This window comes from Cydia splendana, chromosome Z, assembly GCF_910591565.1.
Source record: "Cydia splendana chromosome Z, ilCydSple1.2, whole genome shotgun sequence".
Classification (NCBI taxonomy): domain Eukaryota; kingdom Metazoa; phylum Arthropoda; class Insecta; order Lepidoptera; family Tortricidae; genus Cydia; species Cydia splendana.
Window position 1 is genome coordinate 21,929,880 of NC_085987.1, and position 27,814 is coordinate 21,957,693.

At 39.3% G+C, this 27,814-nt stretch overlaps 1 protein-coding gene across 1 annotated transcript; it reads left to right on the forward strand.

Moving 5' to 3' along the window:
- Positions 1–277: 277 nt before the first annotated feature.
- Positions 278–27,735, forward strand: LOC134804756 (PAX3- and PAX7-binding protein 1). The gene is made up of 16 exons (XM_063777971.1): positions 278–759; positions 11,531–11,661; positions 11,836–12,108; positions 13,670–13,814; positions 15,005–15,109; positions 15,450–15,597; positions 17,270–17,459; positions 17,935–18,055; positions 19,923–20,129; positions 22,622–22,797; positions 23,307–23,371; positions 23,600–23,784; positions 24,182–24,368; positions 25,932–26,065; positions 26,288–26,465; positions 27,099–27,735. Exons 1-16 carry the CDS (start codon positions 597–599, stop codon positions 27,151–27,153), a joined length of 2,463 nt encoding a protein of 820 aa, XP_063634041.1. The 5' UTR covers positions 278–596; the 3' UTR covers positions 27,154–27,735.
- Positions 27,736–27,814: the final 79 nt, after the last annotated feature.

Genomic DNA, 27,814 nt, shown 5'->3' on the forward strand with positions numbered 1-27,814 from the left:
CGGTGCGATAGTGTGTTACCACTTTTAATTTTGCCGCTCTTTTCTACTGACGGAAATGACTTGACAGACTTTAATTTCTAAACGGGTTACTGTCATGTTGCTGTGTACACTCACTAGGCTAACACACCCGAACATAATACGGACGGTGCGTACCATGTTCGAGTGTGTGAAAGAACGGACCGCACCAAAATGGTGGTTCGGTTTTGGTTCGGTTCAACAGTGCATTAAACGCATCGAAAGTAGCAAAGCATTTTATTCAGTGTCTTAAACATACGTTGATTGTGGTGTCAAAAACTTGACTCTCAAAAGCTCTCAAAACGCTACGCTACGCAAGAACAAGGGCGAGAGATTAAGGATTAGTGATACAATATGTAAATTGTAAAAGCACTTGAGTACCTGAATACTAACCTTATAAAATAGTAGAAGAAGGAGACATATAGAACTGGAAAAGCAACGAACTGGCACTGGGATTCGTGCGCGTGGCCGAATTCAACCGCAGTTTTGCAGAACTACACGTGAACCTGCTTATGTGATTCCTCTAGAAGTGATGTCTCTATAAGACTCCACACCACTAAAGTGCAGGAAATTTGTGAAACATGTCATTGTTTCGTAAGCCGAAAAGGATTCAAAGGCGCGTATTTTGCGTTGATGATGATGATGATGGTGAACCTGAGCCGCCACCACCGCCGGTCATCAGTCACGCTAAGAAGGAGAACAAACCGGTCAAGAGCACTCCACTTTTAAGTTTTGCCGATGAAGGTATAGTAATAATCTGGTTCAGGTAAATTGGTGTAAGACTTAACTATATCCAATATCCAATACAGTCTATAGAAACTGATTGTTTTACCACACTGAGTTGTTTTACCACAACTCATTCCGTTTTAAATACAAATATTTTGACAGACAATTGGAAGGAAAGCAGTTACCCTGTGACTGGGTTATACACAGATTTGGAAACTCTTGGTCCTGTGGTAGATGTTTAAGAACTTGTGTGTAATTGATAATTTGATCACAAGAGCAAACACAAAAGAGTATCCTATATATCAGAAAATTTGATTTTGTACCTCTTAACTTTGGGAATGTCTACAGGAGACATGAACTTAATGATGACAATTAGTGTTACTCATAATTAACCATACTTTGTATGTTAATGAAGGATATATTGTTTATTAGCAGTTTGGTTGTAACTTCAACTGTTTTTCTAATAACAGAGAAAAATGCAAAGCAGGTCACAAAAGTGGGGGACACAGGAGGAACAATGCACTTCACAAGTTGTTTCCCCTTCTATCTTTTTACCTTCATAAGCTACATGCCATGCTAAAGTTACATGCCAAGTTTCATGCTTTCTTACAGTTAAGAATGTACTTTGAGATTTTGTGTCAAACTACTTGGAATTGTATGTAGGAAGGAACATAGTTGTATGAATAAATTATTCACTCTCAAGAACCCTGAAAATGAGTTACTTTGTATGAGAATTCTGTATGATCTGACCTGTTTTCATTGCTCTTAATAAGGGTCAACACAAAATTGTAGTTTTTATATTGAATTTTTACACATTTTATTCAAGGGTTTATTATTTTATTATAATTTATAACTGAGGGATCTGACAAGCAAAATTTAAAACGAGTACTTATACTCGTATTTCCAGAGATAGATTTTCCTATATATAAGGTAAAAACCTGTGCAACAGTCATATCTTCCGTCGCAAGTTTTGCATGGAGATCTGTTGATTTCTTCTAATTTCCTGGATCTATGCCCCTTCATAAGTGTGCAAATTATATTTTGTCAACTGTATCAGGCAAAATATATAATTTTGTATACATAATGTTCAATGACTAATCCTGGATGTTGGTGAGCAACATGTTTGCTCAGATAACTGCACCACTAAAGGGCTGGTTTTTCGTAGTCAGTGGACTTAATAAACACCCATCAAAGTTGATTGAGAGTAGGGCTTGCATTATCCGTCCATTTTTTGTATCCGGATATTTCGAATATTTATAATTTTACTATCCGGATATCCAGATAAAACGGATAATTCGAATACTTGCTTTTTATTTAACAAAACTCACATGAACTTTATAAAAAATGTAATAGAATCAAATTTTACGCATATAAGGATGCGTAAAAGCAAATGCTAAGGTATTTTTAGGAGTTCTACCTTTTCATCGAAATTTTATTGCCCGAATTTCACTTGGTAAATTTTTTTTCTGAAGTTTACTGTGACATGACAATCAACCTTTGGCAAATTTAATTTTTAAACAATATATAGTTTATGGAGATACTTCAACCCTCTGCTTAATATTGGCAGCCTGCACTGCGAAATTCATTTCTTAAGTGACTTCAGATGATCACAAGATATTTGGCGTTATTTCATTAAAATTTTACAACCATAAATTATAAATTGTGATCAAACTCTCATCAGTTAGAACTTGGCGTCTTATTGACATATTATGGTACTGTCCGTGGTTTTGATGATATTTAGAGAATCGAATATGTCTCCTAACTGTTGAGAGTCTCTTCTTGTTGAGATATTACATTGCATTTAAGGTCAATCAAGGTTTTCATTACAGATTTATTCAAATGCAGAATGCTAAAACTTTCTTATCATATCTGCTAAACAGCTACTGCATCTCGTTCATCAGTTCAATGTCAACCGAAGTTTTCCTCTGTTGGACCCATTTTAGTTCTGTTCGCACGTTAGTAATAATGTATTCAGACACTAACAATAATGCAGCGCAGCGCGTTTGACAGGAACACGGTACACTTACATTAAAAGTTACTTTGTACGTTTTACGGAGCTAGATCGATCTGCATAAGATTGTTCCCAAATATTTAAAAAAATAAGGGACTAGACGACAATCAAGGAGAAATACTTAAATAATCAGATTTTATACCGTAAAAATGCATCCAAATAAATAAATGAATCAACCGACATCGTTTACGTTATAATTTTCAACATTTTTGATATAGTTTTCTTAAAAATTTGAACGATATTTTTGTCATAAATGGTATTCGAATTATTCGTTTTATCCGGATATCAACCTCATCTAAATCCGGATAGTAAATTGGACGAAATTCCGGATAAAACGGTTATCCGGATATCCGGATTGCAAGCCCTAATTGAGAGACATTAGAATAAGAACATTAACGGCAATGAGGATGCTGACATGTGGGCCAAGCAGGCCACTCTCAATGGATCGGAGACTCACAACATGGTTCTCGCATCTGACTTAATGATTAAAGCTCGCCGTGACTTAAGAGACGATTGGCAACAATTATGGGATTCCTCTAGACGACATGTAGGAAAACACTACGGAAATATACAGCCAATTATACCTCATAAACCATGGTTCTTCCGTTTTCGCTCTGCATGTAAATGGGCCACGTCTACACTTTGCCGGCTTCGTTTGGGTCACGTATGCACTCCTGTATTCCTCGCAAAAATTAGGGTGCGGGATAGCTCTTTATGCGAGTGCGGTCTTGACGAAGGAACGACGGAACACATTTTCTTTTCTTGCAACAGACTTAACCACTCTTTATATGATGTTTTACCGAAAAATATTCCGCGGCCTATCAATTTTCAAACGCTTCTGGTTCTCATGGATCCTCCCATCACTGGAATTATTCTTAAACACATACAAGAAAATAATATAAAACTTTAACGGCTTTACTTGCTCTACTCTTTCTATAATACTTGTCATCTTATATCTATTGTCCATCTCTTATTTTTCTCCTTATGTTGGCATGCTGCCTAACTGTCAAAACTATCGCCTTTCCCGCTCTTTTTCTAATAAACTGTACATATGTCATGTGTTGTCTGTGATGTCCATAACAATAAATGTTTTTGTTTTAGGTTCCCAGCACAATTCCTATCACCAAATCAAAATTATTCACCGAACATTCTTATCGTGCGTAGTACGTCTTAAAACGTCGTCATTGGCAAAATCCCTCCTGCCAATACACACAAGAGGGGAAAGCCATAAAAAAAAAAAAGAACATTAGAATAAGAATTGTTTATTTAAAAGAAAACACCTTATTAACATTTCCTGTGGCCCCACACTAGGCTATGCCTGTAACATGGCAGCCAGATTCGGTTAAATAAAAGTAGTTACAAAAAATAGCTAGTTACTATGGTAACATACAGCCAAAGATAAGGTTTATTAAAAACTAGGTAACATTATTAAGAGACAAGTATGTTTAATAGGTAATATAATAATGAAAGAACACATTATACATATACAGGATGTAATCGTTAAGTGTAGCCAGGCGATAATTCCGTAAATATAACAGATATCAGAAAACTTCAAATTGATATCGAAAGTGCGTTACCCAATGAGTAAAATCACATGAATAACTTTTTTTTAATAAAAGCAGACATATCCCAAACATTAACTTCCCATACATTTAGTATGCCGTTTGTTGAAAGACTAATAGTTTATACGGTCTAGTCATTTCACCGTTATCAAATGATTCATGAATTGTTATATTTTATCCATAACAATCAATAATCATTTTCAAGTATTTAATTACACCGCAAATTTTAAGAAAAGTTCATTTAGAAACATTAAAGAGGGGGCCCGTCAATGTATCGCACAAGAAGGGCGTCACTTCGAGCAACTACTTTAAACAAAAAATGTACTTCCTTAAAAAATAAATGTTGTATAAACGGTAGTTTTATTACATATTTTATTACAGTTTATTATCGCAAATAATGAATCTCAAGCAATTTTATCTCTTACGACACCGACGTTCGATGAGGGGTGAGTCGTCGGACTAAATGTATGGGAGGGTTTGAAGTTAATGTTTGGGATATTTCTGCTATTATTTAAAAAAGTTATTAATGTTATTTTACTCATTGGGTATAGTTCGTAGTTTTGTAACTGAGCCCGAGCTAATCCTATTGTCTATTGCATGGTATAATAATATACTCCGCCTGGTACTCCATTCCCGTCTTTTCTAGGTCACCTAACTGACACGGGCTTACGTCATCATGCGACAGCGCTATATGATAATATGCGATAGCGCTATATATAGCGGCCATGTTGTTGTGACGTAGGCCCGTGTCACTCTGGGAATGGAAGACCATGTTTTATTAGACTATGGTCTATTGTTAAGTAAAACCGCTCGTGCCACGTGCCACAACCACCTGCGTAAAAACCTGCGTAATTCGGTTATTGAGTGCCGGCGAGTCGAACACTACAGAACCAGTCTAAAATGTGTCATCGAGATGCGTAACAAAGGCGCGTTATCGGAGAGCGCAGCTACACTAGTTTTTTGAGCGTTGGACTAGCCCGCGCTCAGGTGCCAAATAGAATAAGTATGACCCTTTTTTGCAGGTAAGTAGCACGTACGGTTTTACTTAACAATAGACAATAGGATTAGCCGCCGGGCTCTGTTACAAAACTACGAACTATAACGCTCTTTCGATATCAATTTGAAGTTTTCTGATATCTGTTATATTTATGGAATTATCGCCTGGCTACACTTAACGATTACACCCTGTATATGGGTTACAACAACACATTTGTTAGGGGTAGCCTGTTTTGTCGATACCTGTAAAAAGGGTTGTGTAGCATAATTTCTAAAATCAAATTTCCTAAGTACGAAATTCCTAAAGACAAAACATTGAAAATCAAAATGTCTAATGTACGAAATTCCTAAAGATGCATGTCCTACGGTTAATCAACCTATTTTTTAAATGTCTAAAGTACAATACTAACGACCTTTTTTCCTACGTTCAGTTGACCTAAGTTTAAAATGTATAAATTGCGAAATTTCTAACGACATTTGTCCTACGTTTAGCTGACTTTAGCTTAAAGAGTCTAAACAAAAAAGAGTCAAAAAACATTTCCTCTACAACTTAACTGGACGGAGCCCCGCGGGCTCCTATTTCTGGGCGGTTTGCCCTTCGGGCATCTGAAGCTACCTAACGAACCTAACCTACCTACCTCCCTACTCTTTTCCCCCAAAGTGTACTGCTTTCACGGACGTCACACTAAACTAAATCAACAGGTAGGTAGGTTAGGTTCGTTAGGTAGCTTCAGATGCCCGAAGGGCAAACCGCCCAGAAATAGGAGCCCCGCGTAGCGGGGCTCCGTCAACTCAGGGTAAGAAGGAAATGTTCTCGGAAATATTGATTTTCAATATATTGTCATTAAGCTTTTTGAACGTAGCTATTTTGAGCATTAGACATATTGACTTTCAAAGTATTGTCCTTAGGCATTTTGTACAAAGGAATATTGATTTTCGAAAATGAGATCGGTCGATTAAAAGTGTATTAGGACATGCATCTTTTGGGCCAGTCATCTTAAGCCTAAAAAGGGGGTCAACCTCGGAATGAGAGATAATAAGCTCGTGTACACCATCGTTATGACGTGTTAAAGGTCCTCTTAAAAGTCGACGCATATATCGTGTGCGCGTCAGAAGTTATTCAAGGTCAAATGTCATAAAAATCGGTTTTTCGTGGATATCAAAATTTCTATAGCTCCGATGTTTTTTACATGCAGGTAAGAATTATAGAGCATACAATTTGCGACAAGTTTGGTATCAAACATTTTTTCATGCCATTAGCCGTTTTCAAGCGGCCAGCCAAACGCACTTTTATGAGGTCAATCGTGAATATCAGTGAATAATACCTTCTACAAAGTTATTTAATCATCCTTTAATGAGCATATCCAGATTTTAAAAGTTGTCTGTCCTGTAGAAAATATAAAATGAGGACATTCATAAAACTAGTACCTACAAAAACTTTCCAATTTTGACCAACTAGCTCAAGTTTTTTTACAATAAAACTGTCCAGTAGAGCAATTATACGAAAACGGAATACGCATCTTATTGGCGATTTATAATGCTCTCCTAAATATCTCCTAAATCTGAGAACAACATCGATCATCTTCGTTATACTCAGTTTGTTAAGTCTACAAAGCTGTATAAACCTGTACAGCTGTCAAATCATCCACCGACAACTGCAGCAGCCCATCAGCATATAAACCGTACATATTACCAGGTACAAAGATGGTTAGGGAATTACTTAGAACCCCAAGAATGGGGTTGGATGCTTCAAAACGAATTCCTGGAGCCAGTAACAACAAAATTAGCACCAGCTGCAGATGAGCTACTAAATACCATATTTTGCAGTTGTAAAAAGGGGTGTGGTCCACGCTGCGGGTGCAGAAAATCGAGGTTGAAATGCTCTTTAGCTTGTGGCCAGCAAGCCTGTTTTAATGCGGCTCATTGTAAAGCGACCCCGATGAAGAAAGTGTATTTGACCCAGATTTGACAATAGATGATAAAGATGACGATGAAAATGAAAATAATTGAACCTCAAACGGTAGGGATCTTGTTCTTTGTGTCACGGTCATCGACTACTCTTCTAGACGATTGTAACAAATAAACTCAATGAGTTCCTATGACCATCTACGGTCCCCATCAACAGATCAGCTTGATTGATTTGAGTTGAATTTTGTAGCCAAGTTTCATAGTTACATACGAACATCGGGAGTTAAATAAAAGCTTGTGAAACCATTTTCGTGTATTATAATTATTTAAAATCTACCTCTTTCCTGTAGAAATACCTAAAGGCTACGAGTATAAAGCATAATTTTCTGATTAAACCTGTGTAAAGGGGTACCCTTTTTATATTAAACTATATAATAAAATCATTACAATATGCACATAAGCTGTTAACTAATGTCCACAGGAGGGGCAACTTTTGTTTCAAAATCTATTTATGACCGACAAGTGTCATTTTAATGATTAAAAAACTTTATATAATTTATTATTCACAGAGATTACCAGCTAACCTTGCGTCATAGTGCGTTTGGCTGGCCGCTGCGCCTTCTACGAGGGCTGTTTGATAAGTACCCGTTTATGAAAAAAATAATCAGTTGTTTTTGTATATATGCATTTATTTTTCTACATAGTCACCTTTTAACTCTATACATTTGTTCTACCTATATTCAAGCTTCAATAAACCATCCAAAAAGTATGATTTCGGAAAGTCATTAAAATAGGCCTCTGTGGCGGCAATGACTTCGTCATTTGATCGAAATCGCTTACCACCGAGCCATTTTTTCAGGTTGGGAAACAAAAATAAATCGCATGGGGCCAAATCTGGAGAATACGGGGGGTGAGGCAATAGTTCGTAGCGTAACCGTGTTAATTTAGCCACACAACTCTGGACGAATGAGCTGGGGCGTTGTCGTGATGAAACAGTACTTTTTTTCTTTTTTAAATGGGGTCGTTTGTCCTTCAACACAGCGTGAAATTCATCCAATAAAATGGCATAGTACTGCCCTGTTATCGTTTTCCCCTTTTCTAAGTAGTCAATATTTATAATACCCTGCGAATCCCAAAAAACGGTCGCCATGACCTTTCCAGCCGATGGGATGGTTTTTGCTTTCTTTGGAGCATGTTCACCCGGTAAAATCCACTTCTTCGACTGCTCTTTCATTTCAGGGGTGTAGTGGCCCCAAGTAACATTTTAGTCCTATAATTTTAGTTTTTATCGCTAAAAGCTTGTATAGACGTCGTATTAATGTTTCAGAGATGACCACCTGTCGTATAAAAGCGCTTGGCAACACCTTTTTGCTCTATAGGCTTATACAGCTAATATATTCTATAAGCAATTGATGTAAAGGTTTACATCATCATTTTATAGAGCCGTTACAGGCGTGTACTATAACAGGTTCAAATATAATCACTATAGAGCAATATTACTGTATAATAGTATTTGGAATCACTTTTATGCAACTAATTTGCGCTATTAAGGTTCCCTGCCAAGCCGCTATAGTTTTGTGTTTTAATAGTGACAAAAACCCAACTATACAACGATTTTAGGATATAGTGGCTTTAGAGATGACTGCTATAGTACATAATACTTTAGTAGTTTGCGCTATTAAGGTTCCCTGCAAGCCGCTATAGTTTTGTGTTTAAACAGTGACAAAAACCCAACTATACAACGATTATAGGATATAGTGGCTTTAGAGATCACTGCTATAGTACATAATACTTTAGTAGTCATATGAACACTATTATAGAACTGTTTTGCTCTATAGTAGCGTTTTTGGGACATATTTATAGCGTTAAAAAGCGCTTTAGTAGTTTTTAAATCCCTATTATATCTCATCGCTGTAAACGTCACAATGACTCTTTTATATCACAAAACTGTTGTATAGTGGTTTTGTTTTTTCTTTTAAAAGACAACAGCGTTATAGCTGAGTTTTTATGTCTTTTATAAACCGAGTTAGATACATAAAGGTAGAAAACGACTACTTGTAAATGATCAATTTGATCTGTAATGGCTACTTATATCTTGCTTATATAAGTTCAGGCCTAAGCCACATAATGTGGTTCCGTACAAAATATTTTTATATTTTAATGAATTGATAAAAAAGACCCCAGTGATATTAGTGATTGTAGGTGAGATTTATCATCAATGATTTAATACAAGCATAAAATCGTGACGGTTTAGATATTTATCGACATCCATTATTAGCACATTTTTTTTACCAATCTCATTGAAAAAGGAAACAACAGTAATGACTACATCTAAATTAAAAAAAAATCCTATATCTTTCTAAAGAGTTTGTAGGTGCAACTGGGTCACAGCAAAATTCTTTTGGAACCCTAATTTTAATCATGATGGCGGTGAATATTTCGTCCTAAGTTCTATAGTTAGCCTATAAAAGCGTCGGATTTACTTCTTGGCTGTATAGTAGTAACTATGGTGAATATCATAATATTTTATTAAATTATTTTATTAAAAACATAAATAAATCGAGGGGGCATTTAAAATTCCTCATTAACCTAATACTATTCTAACGGTAAAACTTCCGTCCCATATACTTTTTGCACTAAAGACCGAATTATTCGACATCTAAATGGCGCATATTAATATAACGTCTTTATTTATCACCATTTTACTTAGTACCGTTTTTGTGAAGTAAACACACAACAAGTAGTAAAGGAACTATGAATTCTACAATAGTATAAAAAAGCACTATAATAGAATTTCAAATACTACTATAGTATAAAACAAGCACTATAATGGAATCTCAAATGCTACTATAGTATAAATTAACACTATAATGGCGTTTCTGACAACAAATTAGCACAAGAGTCATGCATTACATCACTTTTATAGACCTAAAACGTCACGGCTGACACTGCTACAGGTCTACTATATCACTGAATAGCACTAAAGATGCGCCATTTCGGCTTTATACAACCTTCTTAGGTCTTTTATAGGACCTTAGGTGGTATTTAGGAAACGTTCTATTGACCACTATAGTACCACAAATTGTTACTTGGTGAACCCATGTTTCGTCTACGGTCACGAAACGACGCATAAACTCCTTCGGGTTACGTTTGAACACGGTCAAACACTGCTCCGAAGTAGTCAGTCGGCTCCGCTTTTGCTCCTCCGTGAGTAAACGCGGCACCCACCTCGCCGATACTTTTTTCATATCCAATTTTTCTTCTAATATGTTTTGTACCCGCTCGATTGAAACGTTTACAACATCAACGATTTCTCGAAGTTTAATTCGGCGGTCGGCTAAAACGATATTTTCAATTTTCTTTACCATATCATCTGTAGTCACCTCAATTGGCTAGCCTGGGCGATCCTCATCAAAGACGGTTGTTCTCCCCCGCTTAAACTCGTTAAACCAGTATCTGACGGTTGTCATAGAAGGAGCACATTCATGGTAAACCGCTTGCATTCTTACTTTTATTTCATTACATGTTTTTCCTTCCAAAAACAAGAATCTAATTACAGACCGATACTGTTCTTTCTCCATTTTTACAATTTTATGTTCACGCTTTCACTGAATCGCTGTCAAATGAGAAAAAAAAAACAAAAGAATGCTGTTTTTTTTTATTTTCCCGCCTCTGAATAATGGCTTAACACGGTGGTATACATATTTTCGGAAAGTGATATTAATAGATTTAGAAAACGGGTACTTATCAAACAGCCCTCGTATGCCGAATATCTTGAAAGCGGCTAATCGCATGAAAAAATGTTTGATAACTAACTCGTCGCAAATTTTATGCTCTACAATTCTTACCTACATGTAAAAAACATCGGATCTATAGAAATTTTGATATCTGCGTATACCCGATTTTTATGACATTTGACCTTGAATAACTTCTGAAGCGCACACGATATATGCGTCGACTTTTAAGAGAACCTTTAACACGTAATAACGAAGGTGTATACGAGTTACCAGCGTATTATCTCTCATTCTGAGGCGAAACCCTTAATTTAGCTGGGCCATTTAGGAATTTCGTACATTAGACATTTTGATTTTCGATGTTCTGTCGTTAGGAATTTCGTACTTAGGAAATTTGATTTTAGAAATTATGCTATCTATATAATCGTAAAAAGTATGAAGTAGAATATTATGAATGAAAATGAATGAATTTTATTTATTTCTACATACTTGCCAAGTTTCATGCTTTCTCAGTAGCTATACTACACTTATAGAATAATTTGAACACATTTAAACATTAATAATTTACGTAATTTTAGAGGAAGACGGTGAAGTGTTTATTGTGAAGAAGTCATCACAAAGCAAGAGACTGGCCAAGCGTCGCGACCGGGAGAAACGACGAGCCAATGATAGTGATAATAACAAATATGACAACCACAGCAACAACGAGGTAATGTTCTTTAAGACCAATTGTATAAGCTGTTCTCTCAGGGACACCATCCTTAGACTCCTTAGTCGTCACTCCAATTAGGATTTAAACATCACTATGAGTTTTAGTTAATGGGGTTTGTTTAAAATTTCACTTGTTTGCATTCTTAATTGTAACTTTCTATTTGTAATGTAGGAAAAGGATTCGCCGATCAGCGCCGATAAACAAGAAAAAACAAAAAAGAAGAAAGCTAGTCTGGAAGGACTAATACTGTCCGGGAGGGAAGCGCTGGCGGCCGACGGGTCGGGCGATGTGTCGGGCAGCGAGGAGGAAGCGGAGGAGCCGGAGGAGGATAACAGGGGGTTCCACCGGTACCGCGCCGAGTCCGTGCGCGCGGCGCTGGCCGTGGCGCCCGGCCACATCCCCGACGCGGCGCTCATCCACGCGGCGCGCAAGACGAGACAGCAGGTATGAGAGGTGAGGGACAACGCCGCCCGCCAGGACCCTCCGCGCCACTACTGTATTTTTTCTGGATCTTTTTAGACTTTCGACCAGTTACGCCTAACTTACAGAACGAGATATCTATAGGTCGAATGGCTTGTAAAGAGAGCTTAAATTTAAGATTAATTATTTAACATGCTACTTCAATCAACCTCAGTACTTTTTGTACCGAGACTGACTGAAATAGCAAGACACGTTCGTACGTTTCCGTGAAAATACGAAGGAAAATAATTATGCACTACGTCTACTACATTTTTGATCTACGTTGACTGGCAGTTTGACAGCGGTTTGTTCATTTATCATATCGTGACGACATCAAGATCGTGACAGTTTGGAGCGTTTAGGCGCGAAATTTAAACACAAAACTAAACTCGATTTTTTGTTTAAAATGATTGAATTAGTATTTTATACAATCGTGATATAATAGAGAGCTTTTCAGTCGAGTACCGTGTTTTCTCAGCAAGCTTCGTTGCCTAAGTTTAGTAAGGTACGAGATTGAAAAACTTGATTATATCACTATTGTATACAATACTTTTTCTACGAGTTAACTAAAATATCTGATCCATTTTCTCAAAGGTTAGCTGGAAGAGATCCCTTTTAGGGATAATTTTGCCTTTGTACATAACATTTTTATTTTTGTTTTGTTTTTGTCCGTTTTATGTAAACCTGTTTATGTGCAATAAAGTGACATACATACATACATAACTAAAATAAATAATGAATAATACCATACTTTCTACTTCTACTACCTGACTTATTTTACTCAAGTTAACAGAAATAGTAAAACAGTTAATATGAAAAACTACTACGTACATTTTTTAAAGTGCATTGGGGTAATTACGGGAATAAAATCAAAAATATAGTGTTACCAAAATTAACCCAATGCAATACTTAGTTCTACTACTGAATAATGAATAATGCAACACTCAATCTAATAACGTTTCCTGAGTAGTGGGCAACATATTTTCACCGCTGTCACTCATCTTCATTTAGTATTTTTCGCAGTTTCACTCACAAAACAAAAACTTTAACACTTTTACAAGTTTTCAAATTTCTTGTAGAGAAAATCTCGTGGGCGTTCATTGTGAAAAAAAGTTTGAGTTGGCCAACCAATCACAAAGCAGACGCGACGCAGCAGCGTGTTTAAGTAGACGGAAGTATGACAGATGCCGCGACGGTATTCATTCCGAAACGCCATCGTTGGCTAATTTGTATTGAGTCGAGTCTCCTTAAACAAGCAATATTTTATCGAAATGTATGAAGTTCTAATTTCAAAATTTTTATAATTGACTAAACCGTATCGATACAATTATATTAGTTGAGTCGGAAGTGCCATAGACTATCCAACGTTAAAAAGAGTGAGGTTATAGAGTTAAATATGAAGTTGTAATACACAGATTATAGTCGATGAGTAGAAAAAAAATATTTAAACATTTGTTTGTAATAATTACGTGTCTATCTATAAAATGAAAACAGTTTTAAAATGTTGTCAACATCCCTATTATAAAAGTTATGTGTGTGTATGTAGGCGCGCGAGTGCGGGGACGTGATCCCCGTGGCGTCGGAGGCGGCGCCGGGCTCGCGGCTGCAGCGCGACGATGGCTCGGGCGACGACGAGGAGGAGGGCCGCCTGCTCGTGCGCGGCCTCGAACTGCCCAGCGACAAGCCTAAGCGTATGTCACTTGCACCCACTGACTACACAGACACCGCATTATGAAGCATACAAAGAGCACGAGGTCACCACACATGGGTGTAATTTTGATTGTAATATTCGACTAGCACAACTGAGTTGAATACTATACCCATTGACATAGATATCTAGTGACTGGTTTTACGGACAATAATAATGAGGCATGACAGGGGCCAGTACAGCGGTGTGACACCGGTACAGCGCGATTGGTTGATGAGTTCGCATCACGCGCGCTATTGGTCGCAACTAGCTGCGTTAGACTGCACGATTGGCTGGAATTCGTGAGTCACAACGCTAAACTAGTACCATTTTTACTAAAAAAAATTTTAGTGCCCGTAAGGCCAGTCCATAGATATATACGTTAATGACTATACCATTTTATACTATAACAGCTTATGTACAGTCACCTGCAGTAATATGTTACTATTCGAAGGCTGCAAAAAGTTGTGACACGCTCTTATAGCTCTAGAGCAGAGATGTTGCGGATGCAGATTTTTTGACATCCGCGGATGCGGATGCGGATATTTAAAGGCTCACATCCGCGGATGCGGATGCGGATGTCAAGATTAGGTACGTAGAAAAACGTCATATATTACATTTTTAGTACTTATTTATTAAAAAAAAACGAATAGTTTAGTATTTGAGCAAGAATATAGGTGCGTTATATTTAATAAACAGTAACTTGGCCGACTTTTCTGGATCTAGACGATTTCGTTATAGGTAATGACGAAATGACCTAGCACTTGCGGATGCGGATGCGGATGTTGAAAATAATGCGGAAGTTCCGCGGTTGCGGATGCGGATGCGAATGTTCGCAACATCCCTGCTCTAGAGATAAGATCGTGTCAGATATTTTTACAGCCTTCGAAGAGTAACTATATTATTATTAGTATTATTGCAGGTAAGCTAAGCTTAAATTTTTGTAAATATTATTAAATTACACGAGTCGTCTAGTCTAGTGGTTGAGGAGGTCTGTGCATACATAAGCTAACTCTGCACATATATTGGAATAATAAAGTGTGAAAGTGTCACCATACATTTAAAATTTCGATGAAAATATGACGTTGGCTCGCCACACTTTGTCACGTCAATGGTGATAAGAATAGCAGCTCTTTCACTTTGGCCCTAAAAAAAAATGAATGAGTGTAATTGAATATTATATGTATATGGCAGGCGGGACGGCGGCGGCGTCGGCGGAGTCTGAGCTGGACAGCGAGGGCGAGGAGTGGGCCGCGCAGCAGCTCAACAAGGCGCGCGGCGCGCTCGCCGACGGACCGGGTAACACTAGCGCACCAGTCCTGCTGCATGTACAGCGGCGGGTACCAACTGCAGAGGCCCGTGGCTAATCTATCGCAATGGGGCAAAGGGGCCCTGAGCTCATGGCCTCTTGATCAAATTGGCCTTCTTTCGAGCCAGGTGTCCGTGACATTTATAATTATTGAAATATTTGTGATACAAAGTTTATTTTGACGAATTTTCGAATGAATATCAGCAATAAGTAACGGTACGACATATTTCCGCTACTGTATTTCTAAAGCTTGACGTACATGTTGGACCAAGGCGTCCGATGCCTGTTTCCGTTTGTTTTCGAGAAGCTATAAATGTGTGTACGTTGCAGATGGCACGGAGGCGGGGCTGAACCCGTTCGCGGTGGCGCCGCCGCCGCCGCGGCTGCAGGAGGCGCCGGCGCACCTGCGGCCGCTGGCCGCGCCCGCGCAGCCGCCGCCCACCACGCCGCAGGCGCTACTCGAAGCGCTCACTGACAGGTATGCCAGGCGATCAAACCAAATTCCACTAGAATATGGCGAACTTGTAAATACTGTACATATTTATAGCAATTAATTAATGTATGACATATCAAATATATTTCGAATATCGATCGTCCGAGATGGTACTTGCGTTTAGTAGCAAATGTATAAACTCACAGGTACTAAACACTAATCAATATTTAAACTGGCCCTAAGGCAAGTGTACACGCTCGTAGGGGCCTTATCAGATTTTTGTTTTATTTTTATTTAAGATTATTGTAGTTTTTGTAAGTACATGCATTTTAAGATTTTTAAATTGTATTTTTTGAGTGGAATTGTTTACCATTTTAAACATCAACAGCACATGTTTAAATATTATAGGACATTTTTACACAAATTGACTAAGCCCCACACGGTAACCTCAAGAAGGCTAGTGTTGTGGATAGGCCCTGTACATGAACTATAGGGGGCAGCATAGGAGCATCAGATTTTTGGCGCGAGGCGTAAATGTGTCGTTTATGCTTCCAATGTAGCCCACAAGATGGCAGAACCTACTATGCACAAGGAAACGTACCGACGAGAACGGTAGATGGTAGCACTTGCTTTGGCAATGTACAGTGGCGTTCAAGAGTGCATGGATAATGTCGACCGTAATGTCTTAATATTACGGTTGAAACATGTCCTAGCACTTTTGAACGCCAGTGTACATGTGCACATATGTTTCCTATTGAGGTCACAAGATGGCAGACCCTCCAACGCGCACGGTCTTTATACTCAGACAACGATATATATAATATATAAATACTTATATTATATACATAGAAAACAACCATGACTCTGGAACTCTGGAATATCTGTGTCATCACACAAATAAATGCCCTTACCGGGATTCGAACCCGGGACCATCGGCTTCATAGACAGGGTCACTACCCACTAGGCCAGACCAGTCTTCAAGTTTACGCTTCCAACTTAATTTGTGTAAAATTTACTCACGGACTTTTTACTAGAATGAACGATTGTGCATCCATACTAAATAGGTCTAAATAAGGATCCACATGGTTGTTAAGTGAACCATATCTTATCACATTCAAATTCCGATCTATTTTACCCATCAGATAGTTATTTGTTTTACAAGGGGGCAAAGTTGTTTTTTAACCGCTCGTGCTAATATTGATACCCGAGCAAGTGAAAGATTCCAAAATTGAACCACGAGCGTAGCGAGTGGTTCGAAAAATGGAATCTTAAGGGTTTCAAAGCACGAGGGTTAAACAAAATTTGCCCCCGAGTGAAACACAAAATTTTTCACCACACCAACCTGAAGCAAATATTAAATGTAAAATATCAAACCAAATCAAATCCGAATGAATGTTATTAAATATTTATCATTTAAAAGTCAATTCTACCAGCAAACATAAGAAAACAACTCAAAATTTGCATTTGATTACTTTGCCTCACATGTGAATAAAATGCAACTTTGCTATCAGTTTTTGAAGTGCAAAGTAAGCCTTTCCGAGCTGGTGTGGTGAAAAATATTTATTCATTCAGATACAAACTTAAGTATATTGGTAACTAATGTGTTGCTGTCTTTCCTTACAAAGTAACGTTGTACGCAGCGTATGGTGGCAACCCAGACCGCTTCTTACAGATAATAATAAAGTTAATAGTTAGTTTGTATGTGTTGTTTGTATAGGTTGCAAGAATTAGAGACGGACCGGTCTTCGACCCTGGCAAAGAAGGAAACGTGGTCGGCGCGGCTGGAGGCGGCGGCGGCGACGCGCTCGGCGTGCGGCGCGCGCACCGGCGCGCTGGACGCGGCATACCGCCGCGCGCAGGCCGCCCGGGGCTTCCTCACCGACCTCATCGAGTGCCTCGATGAAAAGGTCACTAATACTCAACATATTACAAGCAAGATCAAGATAATGTGTCTGGCAATATTGATTATACATTTAAAAAAATATCTTCTACAACAAACATAAATATCAGCACTGAGATTTAAGAAAAGTAAGTATTATGCAACCTGCCTTTAGCACCTGGTAACGGTAAACGGCCGCCGGACCAAGCTAGCAGGTATGCAATGCATAATTGCATACACTCAAATTACAGTTCAGCTGCAGAGAAACGTGACCCCCCCTCCGTATAGAAGTTTGTATGCAAAGGTGCTAAGCGAATAGTATTACTGACTGTACATAGTAACACTACTTTATCCCACACATTTTATTTTTGAGAAAATAAGTAATGTCGGGATCTCTGGGATCTTGGTCTTATTAGTCCAAGGTAATTAGACAGTTTAACTTAGCGTGTTCTCGTTTTGCGTAGTGCAACCGGCCCTAATGAGGAATGCACGTATGTTTGCAGGTGCCGCTGCTGGAGGCGCTCGAGGCGCGCGCGCTGGCGCTGCACCGCCGCCGCTGCGAGTTCCTCACGGAGCGGCGCCGCGCCGACGTGCAGGACCAGGCGCTCGACACCCTCGCGCCCGGTAATAACCCTCCTCCCCGCCCCTGCTTGTATCTAGCGTGTACAATGTGTGCAGCCGCCGCTGCTGGAGGAGCTTTCACACATTCACTGCCAACCACACGTATGTGTGTTCATTTTGTACTGGAAACGGGGCGCCCGGCACCGAAGACCGCAGCACCGGGACGTCTCGACCGTGTCGTGGCGTTTTTTACACAGGAACACTAACCCCCTTATTCATAAAATTTTACGGGCCACATTTAGTTAAATTATGTATCCCTTTCTTACAAATACATAAGTCAAAATGACAGATAAAGACAAACGATTCATAGCTAATTCAGGCCAGTAACGCATTTATGAATAACGCCATTAAACTTTTACTTGTCTGTCTTCCCAAAACTAAGAACGTAACACTTTCAAATATAAATAAATGCGATTTGTAAGACTGTTAGCAGCAGGTGGCAGGGAATCCGGCGCCCCTGGCTACTCGCCTTCCAGTCGGTACATACTGATACCTTCCTGGAACCGCACACTCTGTGCGTTGCGGCCTGCCTACGACTCGGCGTCCGGGTCTGTGCCCCACATAGGTGCCCCTACGGCACTGACGTCGACATTCTTGGACACCACGGGCTCTCCTGCCAAAGGAGCGCCGGTCGCTTCTCTAGAGACGCCGCGCTCTACGACATTCTCCGCCGGTCTCTTGCCAGCGTCAACGTGCCAGCTCTACTTGAACCCCCCGGCATTTTAAGAGACGATGGTCAGAGACCGGACGGAATGACTCTAATTCTGTGGAAGATGGGACGGGTGCTGGATGTGGGACGCCACCTGTGTAGACACCCTAGCCCCGTCTTATCTCCACGGCATATCTGTTAGGCCGGCGCGGCGGCACAAGCACCCGAAAAATTAATAATGTCTAAATATAGGGGTATCGGCGTAATACAATTTCGTACCTAATGGCGTTGAGACCCTTGGCCCATGGGGTCCAAGCGTCCTTAATCCTATTAAGGAACTATCCAAAAGGATAATGATGGTCACTGGTGACCGCAGAGCTGGCAGCTTCCTCGTTCAAAGAATTAGTCTAGCGGTACAGCGAGCAAATGCTGCCAGCATCTACGGCACCATGCCGCAGGGGGCTATTTTTTAGTATTTTATTTTAAGATTGGTATTGTTTATTTTTAGATTTAGCTTTTAATTTTTATAGTTTAGTTATCTATTGGAGTTGTAATAAATATTGGTACAATTTATTATCGTACTTTGTTAAGATACTTTACTTACAACAGTTACAATACAACTAACAATATTTTTTTAAATGCATACTCATAAGTACCATCGCCCACACTGTTAACTGTACATCGGGGGACCTTATGCCTTTTGTAAATTGTCCATCGATGTATAGTTAGTAGTGTTGCTGATTGTACAAAACAAAGGCACAGAAAGAACACGGGTATGAATGTATTTTTCATTTCTCATGCTCTGAAAGAGAGTAATTGTTGTTCTAAAAGGTGTGCAGAAAATGATACGTTTCTGCACTAGAGCATTTTAGGTTCCAATCCAAAATTGAAATTTGGGTGTAAATGGATTTGCTATACAATTTCCATTCTGATATTTGACTCCCATTCCATAAATAACGATACTTTTGCCTAAATTGTTAATTGAAAGATTTGAGAGTACCCTAAAAAATACTAGAAAAATGTATACTTAGTCATGTTTTTAAAAAAACTCATGCATTTACTTTCCTCGTATTCGAAATGAAAAGTAGAGTGTTTCACTCGGGTGAAAGACATCATTTCAGCCTCGGACTATTGGCGCTCTCAGTGCGTTCGAGTGCCAAACTACCTCGGCAGAAATGAGTGCCTTTCACCAAGGGTGGTTAACAATCTACTATTGTACAGCTCGCGCGGGCGCGCTGAAGCCGGCGGACTCTGAGGAGAAGATCCGTCGCACGGCGGAGCGCGAGGGCCGGCGGCGCGCGCGGCGGCTCAAGCGCGAGGCGGCGGCGGCGGCGGCCGGCGCGCCACCGCCGCGCTCGCACCGCGACGGCGACTCCAGCGACGACGACCTGCCGCCCAGCGAGGAACACTACTACCGCCAGGAGAAAGGTACACTCCTCGAAATACCGAAGGTCGTGAAGTCAAACCTCTTTGGCGCTCACTAGTTGTAGGAAAATATACTAAAAGATGATCATAGGTAGGTATAGTAGAAATAGAAAGAGTTTATTTGGTGTAAAAGCCGTTTGCATACTCCGCCATTTGGTGTCAGAATGTATTAGAATAAGATGTACTGATAGTTTTACTTTTACACCAAATAAACTCTTTCTATTTCTACTATACCTACCTATGATCATCTTTGAATTGACAGTTTGGATGTTCCAATCGTTACAGAATGGAACGTCATGCACATGGACTATAGAGGTGCTGTTGGGTTAATTTAGTTTAACAAGAAACTGTTATAAATAGAAGATTCAAGTTTATAGACTGTTGATAACATCATGGTTATCCTTAAAAAGTGCGATATTACGCAGTAATGAAGGTAAATTGGTTTGTTTTCATGCATCGTAATTTCTATATGTTTTTTTTTTACTCAAAAAAGCTTCTAATTCAGATTCTACAAACGTACTTAAGAATAAATACTTTTATTTAAAACCATAAACATAATTGAAATCAAACTTCAATTTCTATTGAACTCTACAGTGTGTTTTTTTTAAGTGGGACAGTATGGGGAAATCCTAATGTATAAGAGATACAGGGAAACTGTCTTAGGAAACATTAGGTACTTTTTTGTGAAAAAAAAATTGGTATAGTCAAAATTTTGGTCAAGTGTGAGTTGTCCCTAAAAATGATTAATTTTGATGAAATTTTTTTTTGACGCACATCTACTCAGTTTCATGAGGGGATCATTTTATTGTATGGGAAGAAAAAAATCGGGACAGCAGAAGTTAGGTAAATTTAATAAAATAATTTTACATTAAAGTAAATGTTCAAAGTGGCCTCCCTCTTGTCGAATGCAGGCACGAGCGCGTTTCAGAACACCTCTGGTAGCTTTAGACAAGGCGTTGTGATGTATGTTGTTCAAATGATAATGCACTGCGTCTTTTAACTCTTGTACCGAGTTGTAAGTATCTGCATAAATTCGACCTTTAAGGTACCCCCAAATGAAAAAATCCAACGGTGTTAAATCGGGTGAACGTGGTGGCCATTTAATAGGGCCATTTGTGCCCATCCAGCGATCAAGAAAATGTTCATTTAAAAACTGTTTCGTAGCGATACTATTGTGGGCAGGGGCGCCGTCTTGTTGGTAGATGATATTATTCAAATTATTTAATGGAATTGCCATATCTACTAAATCCACAGCCATGTTTAATATTTCCTGATATTTTTGACTATTCAATGTTCCATGGTAAATTTTAATGGCAAAGATTATATTATCTAATATTGCACACCAACAATTAAAGGAAAAGCGGACCTGGTTATGGGTTGCCGTAGTTCGGAAGGGGTTTGTACGTGCCCAAAAATGATTATTTTTTCTATTGTACATGCCATTGTTTGAAAAATTGCATTCATCTGTCCAAATAATCCGGCTTGGAAAAGACGGGTTTCTAATCGAGCATGCTACAAACCACTGGCAAAATGCTAATCTCCGGTCAGTGTCTCCTGGAAGCAATGCTTGTACAAGATGACCTTCTATGTAACACTTGTACTTGTAAGCCTTCAATACCTTTCGTACTGTAGATTTATGCACACCGATAGTGTTAGCAGCTTCCCTCAATGAGGCTTTTGGGTAGGCTTCAAAATATCCTAAGATTGCGATAGTTGTAAATTCATTTATTACTGTGGCTCGTCTCTTCCGTTTTAATTTAAAACAGCCTCCCTTTCTTAAATTTTTCACCAGTTTGTCAAAAATTTTGCGGTCCGGTTGATCGCGGTCCGGATAACGTTCCCGATACCACTGTAACGCATTCACAGAGCTACGATAATTTACAAAATACGCTTCAATTAAATCTACTTTATGCGAGTTTGGTAATTCCATGACGAAAACTTAACATAATGTTAACTTTAAACAATGAAATATCAAGTAAAATACTGTTTGTTTCAAGAAGTTCCAAATTTAAAATTTGTTTTTTTTTAAAATTAGATTTGTAAGGTAAGGCTCGCGTAAGAATATCTTAAAGTATTTTAATCCTTTTTAAACCAAATAAAGTGTTCCAAATTCAAATGTAAAACTGGAATAGGCAATATTTTTTAAATAAAAACCTTGCAGTGGGCAGTGGTTTTCAATTTACACGGGTTGTAAAAATGAAAACGATTTTCTTAAATTTGACTAACTTCTGCTGTCCCGATTTTTTTCTTCCCATACAATAAAATGATCCCCTCATGAAACTGAGTAGATGTGCGTCAAAAAAAAATTTCATCAAAATTAATCATTTTTAGGGACAACTCACACTTGACCAAAATTTTGACTATACCATTTTTTTTTTCACAAAAAAGTACCTAATGTTTCCTAAGACAGTTTCCCTGTATCTCTTATACTTTGGGATTTCCCCATACTGTCCCACTTAAAAAAAACACACTGTATATTGTTTATGTGTTGTTAGAGAGTATCCGCGTGGCGGCGGCGGCGGTGTTCGCGGACGCGCTGCCGGCGTGGCGTAGCGCGCGCGGCGTGTGCGCGCGGCTGGCGCGATGGCGGCGCCGCGACCCCACGCTCTACGCCGACGCCTACGTGGCCGATTGCCTGCCCAAACTGATCGCTCCCTACGTCAGGCATCAGGTACCCTCGCACGAGTCAGATTTCTAATGCACCTACTTATCTACATCACTAGATATGTTGAAAATGTAAATATGTGTCCATCACCGGAAGGATGGCAAAGAGAATCGGGAAATTTAATACGAGTACGTCGCATGATAGTACGTACTTAATGCTCGCCCTCGCTCGCACATGTAATATTCAGGGTGTTTGGTAGCTAGGTACAAAGCTTTAAGATCGTGATAGCGGAGGTATTTTTGAATATTTTTAGCCATATATATGTCTTAGGATGGTATTCCATCTGTCCAATATCTTGGTCCAATGTGTATGTGCGTCTCACATTTTGCTTAATGAGAGAGTGAGACGCAATGCACATTGGACATGTGGAATACCGCCCTAAGACGAAATCTGTTTTATTTTTTCGTAATTTCCATTGCGTTACTTGCGCACTTGCCACGTAACCTGTCGGCCTTAATAAAGTGTTGTCAAACCGAAAAATATCTAGCATATATGTAAATTTGATTTATTTTTAGCTTATTCTTTGGAATCCACTCGCAGATGAAGACAATGATGACTATGAAAGGATGGATTGGTACAAGTAAGTGGAATAAGTTTCCTCAGGCATTGGTGAAAATATTGTCCTCAATTTCTTAACATGATTTGCTTTAAAATTGAACTCCAATTTAAACGATTTTATCTAAAATTATTGCAGTTTTTCAAATTATTCTGCTTCACGTTTATTGATTGTATTTAGACATTTTTTTCATTAAAATATAATAAGATGTTTATAGCAATCGTGTCTCTACGGATTGTATTTGTGTGTTAGATGGTTAATGATGTATGGAGTTCGGAACGAGAAGCTATCGAGCGAGTCGGAACAGTCAAGCGACGAGGAGAGTGGCGGCGGCGGCGGCGGCGCGGCGACCGTGAGCGAGGACGGCGTGCGCGCCGACCCCGACCTGATGCTCGTGCCCGCCGTCGTCTGCGGGGTCGTGCTGCCCAAGCTCGCAGGTGACGCCAACTTACAGTTGCTCTAAAGCTGCCCTCTTTTGCTAAATAACTAAGAGTGCTGACTCCTTAGATATATGCCTGTCCTTACTTATTAATAATAAGTTGTATGGGAGGTATAGTCATTTAATACCTAATATTGAAACTCTCTTAAACTTAAAACATACATATTACCTACCCTTGTGCGTAGGAGAGCAAAAAAAAATTTATATGAAAAAAATTATAAGTGTATATTTTTCTATATTGTTAAGCTTAAAATTTATTATGAATAAGTTTTTGCAAAGCTCGCAGGAAATTTATTATAAATTTATGTGGTTTTATTTATGTATGGTGCGAGCATACGTAGATAAAAATGTTGGTTCATGACAAATAAATATATGATAAATATGAACTTGTGCAGAGCTGGTTGAGGCCGCATGGGACCCGGTGTGCGTTCGCGCGTGCGTGCGCCTGCGGCAGCTGCTGGTGCGCGCGTGCGCGCTGCCCGGCGCCGCGCCCGCCGTGGCCCGCGTGGCGTCGGCGGCGCGCGCGCGCCTGCAACGGGCGCTCAACGCCGACGTATTTCTGCCGCCGCTGCCCAACAACCAGTCAGTACCGCACTCTTTACGATACCTCTAACAAATAAACGGAAGTGCAAAGTTGAACTAATTCATTGTGTCAAAATGATATTTTACTCAAAATATTTAGTGCAAGTGTCTCTCTGTGTAAAATGAAATGGGCTTGTGTTGTACAGTGTATGTGGTCGATATCAGAATAACAATTAAATAGTAATATATAGATATAGCGTATATGCATGCACGCACAACGTTGTGCGTTGCTAACGCGTACAGTCAGTATTAAAAATAGCGGATCAAATTACGCATCTACCATTCTCTATTATCTTAACAAAAAGAGACTACCGTAGAGTTTCGTATCTTCGCCTGGATTTTGACACTTTTCCCAAAAAATCTCTCAAATTTGAAAGCATTTTAATCCGTTAAGACGAAAAAATGTTTTTTAGTACTCCCAACTATCAGTATACACCACTAAAACTTAGAATTTCATTGGTTAAGTTGGTCATAAATGGCCCCAAAGGCAATAGGCGATGTTTGGGTATTTTTCCCAATCTTCGCCTATGGCATGCCTTGCCGCTAATACTTACTTTTCTGTGACTTACACATGTTAAGTCATATCTCCTTGGAATGTGCTAATATACTATGAACCTTAACTACACCAGACTAGGCATATTTTTAAAAAACGGGGTAGTAGGCGAAGTTTGGTAACAGTCTGAAGTTGTTTTCATACATTTTCTATAATGAAGCTAGGGCTGCCAAAAATTAACCAACATGCCAAATAAAGGGGAGTAATGGTTTATAAGTTAAAAAAATATATTATTTTTAACAAAATTGTATAATTATTGCAAAATTGTTGTTATTATCGTAAGTGCCAGCAAATCAACCTTATTTACACAAAGTGAGACATAAAAATACCTATTTGGTACCTACTCAACATCGGTAAGAGTAGAAATAAACATTTGCATATAGCGTAAACTAAAATAACCAAACATAAGATAATATTTAAATTTAGAAACAAGTAATGTCATCCACCAATGAATGTGGTACAAAAAATTTGTCAACCCTAGGGGTAGGCGAAATTTGGCAACAAGATGGATGCAAAGTACCCTCACCAATGTTTTATCCAATTGTGACTTCTAAACGTAAGCTAGCCATTAAATAATAGTTTCATGTGAAAAAGAAATAGTTATAGGATATAATCATGTAAAAAGTTTATCATTACCGGGTCCAAATCACCGTTTAAAACTGAAGTTAAAACACTGGTTCAAAAAAACGTGTGGTCGGTGTCACGAAAAAACCTCACTAAAAGTCAACTGTGTGAAGTTAGCCGCAGATTGTTCGAAGAATGTTGACACCCGTAAAAAATACTTTGTATTTAGCAGTTTTATGTAAGGCTTACATTAGAAACATTTTGTTAATGGCAACTTATGTCAAACTAGGCGAAAATAGGTAGCGCAGGCAAAGATACGAAACTCTACGGTATATGTCGCCTCTATGCAGAATAAATAGACCGTAACTGTAACTGTAGATAAGTTGACGCTCGTTTACGCTTATCACATGCCGGTCCATAATATGCATATTATTACTGTTTGGCAGGGCTCTAGACGGCGCGAGCGGCGCCTTCTGGCGGCGCTGCCTGGGCGCGGGCGTGCGGCTGCTGCGCGCCGCGCTGGCGCTCACGTCGCCGCCGCCACTGCTGCACGCCGATGACGTCGCGCTCTCCCTCATAGGTAAGTGACCATCTCGTTATATTCGTTCTCGGTATAAAGTATGAGTTTGTTTTGTTTCCCCAAATTGCATTTTAGATTTTTACAAGCTTTTATTTATCTTCTTCTTCGTTACACTCTTTACAGAGTGGTCGTGGCCAGTGAAATTACAAGCTCTTGGTACCTCACTGTAGTCGAGGTCCTAAATGTTAATAATGACATTTGATCGTATACTTATTGCCGCAGAGACGCTGAGTACAGCAGCGGGCGCGTCCGCCGGTCCGGCGGCGGCGGCGGCGGCCGCGGCGCTGGCCGAGACACTGCCGCGCGGCACGGGCGAGCTGCGCGCGCGCGCGCTGCGACGGCTCGCGCGCCTCGCCACGCTCGCCATCGACCGCCTCGACCAAGCCAACCCGCTCCACATGTAAGCCTGAGCCTGCATGCCGACCCATAACCGCGGTTATCAGTAGATGCGAATCCGCACGGCGCTCCGGCGTGTGAGCGAGACTGCGCTATGCACGCATATAGTGTTGTTACACGGGCCGGATCCGCATCGGGTACAAGCTTTTTTGTCCGTCACAGAGATTGTTACATTTGTTTATAATAATACGAGATTTTAACCACTTCCCTGTGCCCGGTTGGACAGCAGCTTATCAAACCTACATAAGAAAATAAATGCAATTTAATAGTTATTTACACAACAAGAGAGCAAAGTTTGATATTTCTTAGAGTGCTGATTTTGAATCCCGCGCAAGCGAAATATTCTATAAACAAAACTGCATTCTAAGATTAAAAAAAAATACAATTCCCTCACCCCGGAATCGAACCGCCTAAAATTAAAAAGAAACAACATCCTGTACTTTTATGGCACGAATCAATAAGATTAATCATAAGGATCGAATCACTCGTATTTTTTTAAATCTTTGAATGCAAATTTTCGAAAATAAAGGAATGTTTCTTTTAAGTGATATTTGCTATCTCCATTATTTAAGAGTACTTTCCCTTCAGATAGTATTAGAAACATTTAGTTTTAAATTGAACGTTTATTTGTGTTTAGGAAAGCTGTAGAACAAGCCAAAGCAGTCATAGCAGAGGCCAAGCCGTTAGAGTGACGACGGTCGCGCTCGGCCACGAGCGGCGCCGGCGACTCCGGCTCGGGCTCCACGTACCAGGCATGCGGACCAAGTCGACATGCTTTTACACGAACAATCCAATCAGTTGTAGGTATAAATGTGACGTTTTAAACGGAATGTCTCCGAGACATCTATTTTTAATCTCAAATCGTGCGGCTAACATAATAAGATAATCAGATGCAGACTATAGGTCTATCATCATTTTAAATGGGCGGTTGGTAAAGTCATTGTGCGGTGGTTTTTTTCTACAAGATAGTAGTTTTTTTGCAGTTTTCGAACTAAATCAAGTTTTAAGTATTTAATATTGACTCTTAAACAATACAAATCGGTCGCACGCTGCTCAGCCTTCAACCAGCCCGCAGTTATCCATAATAGCTTGTTACCAAACACCTCAGTTATGTGGCAGACCTATAATTATGGATAGTGACAAATAATAATCGTATCAATGTCTTCTTACTACACAAACCTTAAACTGTGACATTCGACTACATAATGTATACTGCTTGCGTAATCTACGTATTAAGGACATTGTCTATAAATAAATGAAATTATTGACCTGTGTTTTGTCGTTTTCTTAATGATACGATCTATTAATCTTCTTCACATTGATTTTAATTTTCCATTCGGAAACTATAGTTCG

Coding starts and splice junctions, on each gene's coding strand:
- LOC134804756 (XM_063777971.1), top strand. CDS start 597: ATGTCATTGTTTCGTAAGCCGAAAAGGATTCAAAGGCGCGTATTTTGC. Junction 13,815..15,004: donor GCCCAGCGACAAGCCTAAGC/GTATGTCACTTG, acceptor TGTATATGGCAG/GCGGGACGGCGGCGGCGTCG. Junction 15,598..17,269: donor CTCGAAGCGCTCACTGACAG/GTATGCCAGGCG, acceptor TTGTTTGTATAG/GTTGCAAGAATTAGAGACGG.